The following is a 10,000-nucleotide window of genomic DNA, read 5'->3' on the forward strand; positions in this document are numbered from 1 at the left end:
GACAGTATAGGCCTATTATAAAAACTGGTCAGACATTCGGCACTCGCATCACAGGCAGTGTTGGGACGTAACGCGACTACTTTTCGCAGTAACATGAGCGTATTTTTGCAGAAACCCGCATGGCAAGAAACCACTCCATTCCCATTGAAAAGCAGAATCCATCTTCATACATAGATACAAACTTCGAAGTCAGAGAATGTCATCAAAATGGCAAAAATAGCTGATCTACAGGCTCAATGTTCTGCCAGTCCACTGGAAGTCTACTGTCTTGCCAATGGCAGGACGTGTGAGGTTTTGAAATGGCACTTCTGTAGTTACCTTTTCCTATTCCGTAATGGCATTATAGTTATTAGTTATGTGATTTGATGGGTGCATTACTGAACTGTTTCCCCCTGCCTGCAGAGTCTGTCTGTCATCCAACTTACAGGCAACGTGCTCTCATAATAACATAAACAAGTGAAAGTGGCTGCCCTCTCAGAGTCACTAACATGAGCCAATGCACATTGCCGAGGAGCGATGATTGGTAGAATATCTTTCTAGAGAGATCTACTGTACAACTGCAAGGATGGTAGAGAAAAACCTGTATTTGTTTTAATACAATCTTATTTTTTTAAGTAGTAAAATACCTACTTACTAGTTACTTTACTTTCATAATTTAGTAACTAATACAGTAATAGTTACTTTTTGAGAGCAGTTACTGAGTGCTTTTTTTGGGTTCATCCTTTTAGTTGACAGTGAACTGTACTGTCATGAAACTGTATACCTTTTTCCTATGCAAACTTCTAATAAAGTTTTCAAACAATCAATCAACCAGAGGGAGTGCCCTGCGTCGAGTCGGTCAGAAAAGGCGGTTGAGCAGAACCTGCTGAAAAGGCTCTGGCATTGGCCCAGAGTAAAGCATGTTCTGTAAATGTGAGGCGAATACATGGCAAAGTGTGAGACTGTGTGAGTTCTGCTCACTGAGCCAAACATGTGGAAAGAGAAGACATTCGAACGCTGCTGACTCAGTCCTATTTGCACCACACGTCACGCACACATATGCACATGCACACACACACACACGTATACACTACTAGGCTATTACTGAGCTACAATTGAAAATAAACTACTGTATGTCTTTGATAATCGGCTGTCAAGCTTCCAGGTTCAGCTCATGTTGAGGGACTTTATGTTTGCCACTTCAAAGTTAAATTGTATCTTAATGGTATTAGACTTTACAGTCCTGCTGGTGTAGTGGGGAAAAGGGAAGGGACCAGGTAGAGATCCCATGGGGGGGAGGGGACTCCGGTCTATGAAGTCTGGCAGGGTTTAAGTGTTTAACACTTCTTTAAGAAACGCGCCAAACTCCAGCTTGCCCCAGCCAGGCCCTGGCTCCGATCCCGACAATAATCTGCGATTTATCAGCCCGCAGCCTGACACCAAATGAATTGTATCTTTCTCTGGTGATCACTCACTGTCCGATGCACAAAAACACAACGCACATGTCCAGTGTTGCCGGATTTTGCGAAAGAAATATAACGTCACTGTCGGGCTGAAACCTTGTATCTCCAAGTTTCAAATTTGTACGTTTGTTCGCTAAGTAAAGCCCTGCTTCATCATACAAGGCCGTCGCACAAAACTAGTGAAAACAGCCGATCTACAAGCACACAACGCCTCGCACCGTGCTTGTAGATCGGCTGTTTTCACTAGTTTAGTTCATTTTTTAAATGATAAATACAAAACAAACGCTTTTGGACATACAAGGTTTCCACCCGACAACGACAATAAGCAACCGGTTCTATGAAAACAAGCCCAAAAGAAGGAAATGGGCTACATGAGCACTTCAAACCTATATACAAAATAATCAATCTACAAGCTCACGAGCTGTGAACTTGTAGATCTGCTGCAAAACAAATCTTGAAAAATTTGGAATAATTCTTCCAGTTTAGGGGTGAGTATTCCGTTGTCACTGCATATCGCAAAGAATTGTTTGCCCTCAGGGCGGGAGTCGGATCTCTGCTCTACATGTAAAGTTGTTTTTTTTCCCCTTCAAGTTTCAAGGTTAAACTAGGCCTATGTTCACTTATTGTGATAAAAGGATTTTTTTTTTGATAGGTATTCGAGCTCCTTTATGTCTTTTGGTGGGTCGTTCCAAGTTTTGTCACATGAGCACTTTAAACCTAATATACATTGACTATTTGTAATAAGACAATCTACAAACTCACAAAAGATCTCATTTTAACAACACTGGTTTAAACAACATTATGAAGCGAGCCCAAATAAGCACTACACTTTAGAAACAAGCCCGAAGAACCACAACCCACAACAACTAGCAATGTTTACAAGTGACTTCACGGAAAGAAACAAGCCCAAGGTCGCTTATAATAAACAGAATTGGCAACAACAAGTTGACTTAAATGGTATTTGACTGCATATTTATATTACATTTTTCAAAGACTCATAAGTTTCTTGCCTGGTGCACACATACAGACACACACAAACACTGACCTTCTCGAGGTTAAACTGACACTGAGGATTATTTACTGTGCGGCTCTTTTATGAAAACCACACTCAATTTGCACTGCTCTGTTCTCCACGGCCCCAAAAACCAAGAGCCTGACTCCCAGACATAACAGTGTGTGTGTGTGTGTGTGTGTGTGTGTGTGTGTGTGGTAGCCGTAGCATGCTAATTACTGCACCATAATAGCAGTGTGGTTAGCCACCCACCCGCCAGCCAGCTATAGCGTGGGGGGTGGGTGTTGGGTGGGTTGGAGTGTGATGGTGGTGATGCTTGGGGGTTGGGGGGAGGGGGGGGGCTGGTAGGAATTCATAGCAGCTGCATTTCAGTGAGACTGTGTGAATTGTATAGTCTCAGGTTTCCCTGGTCTTAGCTGACAGGAGTGTCACCAGTGGTGGAAAAAAGTACTCAAGTACTTAAACAGGTGGTGCCATAGTTTTGTACTTTTTCTGGTTTTCATGTGTCTAGGAGGTTGACAGTATTTCATTAGACCCCCTGGTGTGGTTGTTATGAGCAATTATGTATTCCCTTTGCATTTTGGATTTCTTTCTCGAGGCTGCCACCTTGTGGGTCAAAAGTGCCGATCCAAAACACAGATAGTGAGTGACATCACTATCTGGAGATAATCATCCCCTCCCCTTTTACCATTCACCCAACACACATGGATCAGCTGTTATAACTGGGGTGGGACCCCTGGGCCATAGTAGACTGTGATTGGGCTACCATATAGGCTGGTATTCAGAGAATAGACAAGCCAGTGGTACCAATTGTGTGATGTCTCTCTGCTCTGCGGGCCGGTGCTGCTGTCTGTCAGTCTGCCTGTCGCATTCCTGGAGTGCGGAAGTGCCCGGGACGGCGTCAGATGAGGTGAAGGTGAAATGTTTGCCATTTGTCCCATGAGGTCGCCGTACGTTTTGGGAGTGAGAGTATATGTTGCCTGGTGTGGTCTTCTGTTGCATGTAGCCTGTCTGCCTCAAGGTTCAACCTGTTGTGCTTTCCAGAGATTCTCGTCTGCATTCCTCACTTGGTTATTTAACGTATGGTTATTTGAGTTACTGTTGCCTTTCTGTCTGATCCAACCAGGCTGGCATCACTTTTTAGACATGACAACGTTCGTGAGCTTGTAGATCTTTGCTTTTTCGTTTAATTGTTATTTCTGTTCTGATTTATTGACTGCACTACATTTTAGTGTCTGTGAAGCACTTTGGAAAGGTTTGTTTCTGTCTGTCTGTCTGTCTGTCTCTCTCTCAGTGCTCACTGCACTGAATTATTTTATTTATGGTTTGTTTTTCAATAATAACAAAAACATTCAGCAGACAATCCTTCTGAACAGTTATGCCCCACACTGTGTGTGTGTATGTGTGGTCACATGCATGCCTGTGTGTGTGTGTGTGTGTGTGTGTGTGTGTGTGTGTGTGTGTGTGTGTGTGTGTGTGTGTGTGTGTGTGTGTGTGTGTGTGTGTGTGTGTGTGTGTGTGTGTGTGTGTGTGTGCGTGCGGTCTCATTCCTGTCATTCTGTGGTTGACTTCCTGTCCCCGCAACATCTGTCTGACACATGTTCCACACAGCTGCAAACATCTGGACTACACAGCCCTGTGTGTGTGTGTGTGTGTGTGTGTGTGTGTGTGTGTGTGTGTGTGTGTGTGTGTGTGTGTGTGTGTGTGTGTGTGTGTGTGTGTGTGTGTGTGTGTGTGTGTGTGTGTGTGTGTGTGTCAGGGCCACACCCAGGCTGTAATATCAAACGTATGTTGACCCTTTGGATGCAGATTCTCCTGATATCACATTATGGTAGGAAAAATGATGTTACCATTGGAGAGGCCATCCTATGTAAGAGATGGGCCTAGGCTTGCTGGTTTAGTTAGGGACTGGTCCTCAATTGCATTGTTCTGAAGTTACCCATTAACCCCTCTGGACCTGAGGCAGATTTTAAAAATGCCTTCTGAATCCATAACCTATGTTTTCAGAAAATCTTTTGTTCAAAAAATTTAAACACAATTCCTGTTGCTATAATACAGTACAACATCTACAATGACACAGGTACTTCCCTGGGTATATTATAGACCATGAAGTCTGACATGAAAGTTGATGCTTTCGTGTGACGCTACAGCAGATCAAACAGGGCGTTAATTTACAAAAAAAATAAGAAAAAACACAAAAAGTTATAAGAGAGAGAAAAGAGGTTTCTGCTCGACAGCAACGATATATGGGACTGAAGTGGTTCATGTATGTTCTATAATAACTATTGCCTGGGGTTGTGCACAGTATATGAGAGATTCAATGTACTGTATAGGAGTCAGACGTATATCAATGATGTCAGTCATCTCCAAATTTGGGCATTAATTGTTTCAGCATGCAGATGTTACCATGGTGGCGGTATCAGTGATGTCAGAAATTTGGGCACTGTTTCACCCGTTTATGCCCATATATGGTGTTCCGTGTCCTATGCCCGTATATGGTATTCCGTGTCCAGGTAGAATCTGATGTCATTACTATGACGTCAGAGTACTTTAGACAGACGGCAGACGGCGGACAGACAGACATTCCGTAAATTAATAGTTAGAAGATTAGATAATCCAAATCTACAAAGTAACAAGTAACTGTAGTGGAGTAAAAAGTACAGTGCTGGCCTCTATGGGAGTGTTGCAGTACATCATAGAGCTCAATGACATAACACCGTCCCAGGGGAGACCCAACCAGGTCACAGCCCAGGGCACAACCAAGGGTTAATCTGGCCCTGGTGTGACCTGCTGTCCTCACAACTCCAGTGTGTGTGTGTGTGTGTGTGTGTGTGTGTGTGTGTGTGTGTGTGTGTGTGTGTGTTGTGTGTGTGTGTGTGTGTGTGTGTGTGTGTGTGTGTGTGGGGGTGGGTGGGTGGGTGGGTGGGTGGGTGCGCGTGTCACAGACAGAGTGGCTTCATGCGTCATCGTTCTGCCGCGTTATCTTCAAAGACACGCAAGTACACACACACACACGCACACACACACGCACACACACACACACACACACACACACACACACACACACACACACACACACACACACACACACACACACACACACACACACACACACACACACACACACACACACACATATTGTACACAGATAAGAGGCATAAGAAGCACTGTCTCTCTGTCTGAATGTGTGAGAACTAACACACTCTGTGTTCTCCTATACAGCAATGCTGTGGCAGGATGTGACATCATCAGAGAGAGAGAGAGAGAGAGGGGGGGGAGGGAGGGAGAGGGGGGAGGGCAGACAGGTTATTGCATCCAAATATTTGGGCTAGTTTTACTTTGATGCTTCGGTAACATTGTTGTGCAAACTGTCTCGCACATGACGCACCCACGCACGCAGCCAGCTACACACACACACACGCGCGCACGCGCACACACACACACACACACACACACACACACACACACACACACACACACACACACACACACACACACACACACACACACACACACACACCGCAGTGTGTTGCTTCTTCTCCTAAGACCCCCGCAATGAATAACAGTGAAGCAGTGATGCAACCCTCCTGGGTCCATGTTGGAGCCCCCCCACCCTCTCTCTCACACTTTCACTCCCCAAACAGCCTATCGCAGGGGTGTCCAAACTTTTTTCAAAGGGGGCCACATTAGAAAATATTAAAACACCCAAGGGCCTACTCTATCTCTATAAATGTACTTTCGGTCGGACCATAACAAAGTCACATACATATCGTCACTGTCTGGCCAAAACCTCTTAACTCCATTTTTGAGTTTTTTGATATTTTGGCATAAATCAGGGCTATTGAACACCCTTTACATCTGAGTGTTGGTTAAAATAATATTAAACCAATGGAAAGTCAAAGTAGTAAAAAGTGCTTGGGACAAAACCTCTCTCTCTCTCTCTCTCTCTCTCTCTCTCTCTCTCTCTCTCTCTCTCTCTCTCTCTCTCTCTCTCTCCCGTTGTTATCATTCAATGATAACAAAGAATGTAACTGATTCAACCATGAAACCATCAAACTGAACCTACAAACCTCTGCCAAAACCACATCAGTAGGCCCACTCTACATGATAAAATGCAAGTGAAAACATCTATGAATACCATATTAGTATACTCTAAATGATAAAATACAACTAAAAACACTGCAATGTACTGCAAGGCGGATCTATCCTGTAGTACTAGTGGGGGGCGAGAAGAAACAAAAGGTGGGCGACCTTCCCCGCAGCGTGGCGAAGCCATGCGGGCAAAAATATTTTAGGGAGTCAAAACCCCTGAAATGCATAGAAAACTATGCATTTTGGCACAGTTATACCTATAAAACACAATACAAAACAAAACTTACAACTTACAACTGCATCACACTAACTGTAACAAGTTCTATTCATACCATAATGCCCTCCCCCCTAAAAGATCGTAACTTTTGATTGGGCAGGCAGGAGGCACATTTGGGTGGGCTCTGTCCACCCCTACTCCCCCTAGAACTGGCCCTGATGTACTGTAAATGTACACTTGTGCGTGAGTGCGAGCGTGTGTCAGATGAGACTCACCGAAGCCGAAGGCGGCAGGAGGGGGGATGGGGGCGGACTGGACCGGGGTGGAGGTGTACAGGCCGGTCACCAGGAGACCATCGAAGGAGGCGCTGGTGCTGATGGACACTGAAACACACAAGAGACATCACACCATCATTCAGTGTTTGACACGGTTTATGAGAGGAACAGGCAGGTTTACCAAAACCAGCCCAGAAGAAGCAATCACACACTTTGAGCACATAGATCAGCTATGTTTTACAATATATGACCTTCTCTGACTTTGAAGTTAAAATCTACCCATGAAGGTGGATTCTGCTTTTCAATGGGAAAAAGTGGTTTCTTGCCATTTGCGAGTTTTTGCAAAATTTGCTCCATTCTCCATAAAAATGAGAAAGGGTTACTGGAGAGTTGAAATGGCACATCTGTAGCATCAAAATCAGTTTAAGCACTTTAACCATGTATGAATAGGCTATTAAATGAATAAATAAATCTTTCTGGGGACGAGTTGGGGGTCCTTGACATGAAAATGTTTGAGAACCACCATCTTATTAGGAAGTAAGTCCAAATGAGCAACTACAATTTAAAAACAAGCCCCCCACCCCTGGAAAAAAAATGAATATGTGACTTTGCAAAGAAAGGGATGTACAGTATGGGAGAGAAAAGAGAGAAAAAAAATATATTGCAAAGAAGAAAAAGACATGCCAAGGAGATGCTCAAAGATATCTACACATATAGGCCTATACACATAGCATAATCCAGCTGTTACAATATGTATATGAGGTTACTAAGGTGAATAGACATACTAGCAGCAGGAATATGGCATTGGATATTAAGGTGCCAAAGAGTGTCGACACATTGTCAGGTTAAATAATCTAACCTTTCAAAATTGAAAAGAGAAGACATGTATAATATAGGAACAGTTTAAACCAGTGGACTGTGGCCAGATCCAGCAGATAACACACAGGACGGTGCTTCCACATCCAAGCTACGCATCTAAGATAATGTTGCTCTCAACATTTTGCCCATAAATAATTAAATATATCGGTGGCCTGCAGAATACAGATCGGAGCCAGAAATCTGCCACGGAATAGGGCTCTACATTTGCCAGTAATATTGTGTGATTCTTCAAGTGCAATCCAGTTCCATGCTGCCCGAGGCTACCAGTAATTAAACATGCGCCAGGTCCGGATACATTAACGCGCTCACGCGTTACATGTCGACGTGCGCGCGCTCACACATTACATGACGTGCGCGCTTATAGGCTTGCATGGATTGCATAATTAGTCATGTGATGTACATGCGTGTGACAGGAAGTAACCTGCAGGCGGAGGTGTTAATGTGACGACCATGAATATGAAACGGTCCAGAGAGAGAGAGAGAGAGAGAGAGAGAGAGAGAGAGAGAGAGAGAGATGGAGAGAGAGAGAGAGAGAGCAAACGAAAACGATGTCTGTTTGAACAGAAACATGCGTGATGTCTCCACAACAGCCATATTGGAAAGAAATTGGGCCTCTTCCTTACTCACAGGTGTTGCCAATGATACTAATGAAGTCTCTGGTTCCATTTAGTGTAGAAAATTTGAGGTTCCCAATCGTTTTAATTTCAAGGACCCCCATAACTCTAAGAGTGTACAAATGGAATCAAACTTTTCCACTTTTTTTCCCACCAAGACACAGAAACCAGAGGAGAGGGGGCGGGACAACGGGCGGGACTTGACAAAGGGTGAATTAGCAGCCCATCATTGGTAAGACCAGTGAAGTAAGTAAGGAAGAGGCCCAAATCGTTTCCAATATGGCGGCAGTCCTGGTAGTCTCGCGTGGCCATCTGTTGCCTCCACGACCGGCATACAGTCTGGGGGACGGAATTTTTAACGATGAGTGCGAGATAAAGCGGATGTGACGCACCCGCTCCCTTGGTGCAGTAGCGAACAAGTCCAACAGGAAGCCTTATGTCTTCTTTAAATATTTTTGGGGGCGTTATTTCGTCTTTCTCTGGTGTTATTGGTGTTACTTCCATGATGTTTTCAAATGTTTTCTTAAACTATACACACACAACAAGAATATGCCGCTCGAATGACTCTGTCTGTGCTAGTGTGTTTCTGTTATGTTTCCAATGGAACTATAGTTCAGTGCTATATAGCATTCGGAGTTTGTGGAATAGTTGTCTGGCTATGCAAGACTACAGTCCTGGTGGACTTACTAAGGTACGGGTGAAACCAGAGGTCACAACATGAACTCTAGAGCACTCCAGTGCTCACTGTTATTTCCAAAAACACACGGAGCAAAGGAACCACGAGAGGATCAGTGAGGACAGCTTCCAGCCAGACAGAGATGTGACCCAGAGGAACACACAGGAACACGAGTAGCCAAATTCCAATACTCCAACTTCCACACTCGCTCACTCCACTCGTCGCGTTGACTTGGGGAGCTGCTTGGAGTCATCTCCTCCAAAAGAAAATTCAAATTCAATTTTGTTCTACTGTAATGCTGCCAGAATGTGGAATGTCCTACCAAAAGGCATAACAACGTGTGCCTCCTAACCCTTCTACAGGTGACTGCAAATTGTAACTGGCCCCTGTAACTTATTTTGTATAAATCTGTGCCACCCGTGCCTTGTTTTAGCAAACTGTTAAAATAGTATTTAACCCTCTAAGGCCCGCATTAAGAAATACTTGAAATAAAAAATTGAAAAAAATCAGATGGTGTTGTAGGAGTCCTATTAAGAGGAAAATGTAATGTTTTTTTCAAAAAAATGTTTTTGTAAGATTTTATAGCCATAAATCAAAAATCATAAATCATGCTCTAATTTACATATGGGGGATATTTTTCAAAATAATAACATATGTACATGTTCTAGACATTCTAATGATCACCAAAAAGAATAGTACAGGCATTTTACTTATGTTTTTTTGAGGTATAGCTTCCATGAAAAAGTGAGATGTTCGTCAAAACTCTGGAATTTCAGCGGGTGTGGCGGGTGTG

General features: G+C 43.7%; 1 protein-coding gene across 1 annotated transcript in view; it reads right to left on the reverse strand.

Moving 5' to 3' along the window:
- Positions 1-10,000, reverse strand: part of reln (reelin) — a gene marked incomplete at its 5' end in the record, with an annotated part of 143,796 nt that overhangs the window by 119,116 nt on the left and 14,680 nt on the right. The window contains 1 exon segment of the mRNA XM_080737038.1: positions 7,039-7,146. Coding sequence (XP_080593164.1) covers positions 7,039-7,146 — 108 coding nt within the window.

The sequence above is a fragment of the Nannobrachium achirus genome (genome assembly GCF_963921795.1).
Source record: "Nannobrachium achirus genome assembly, chromosome: 11".
Taxonomy (NCBI): domain Eukaryota; kingdom Metazoa; phylum Chordata; class Actinopteri; order Myctophiformes; family Myctophidae; genus Nannobrachium; species Nannobrachium achirus.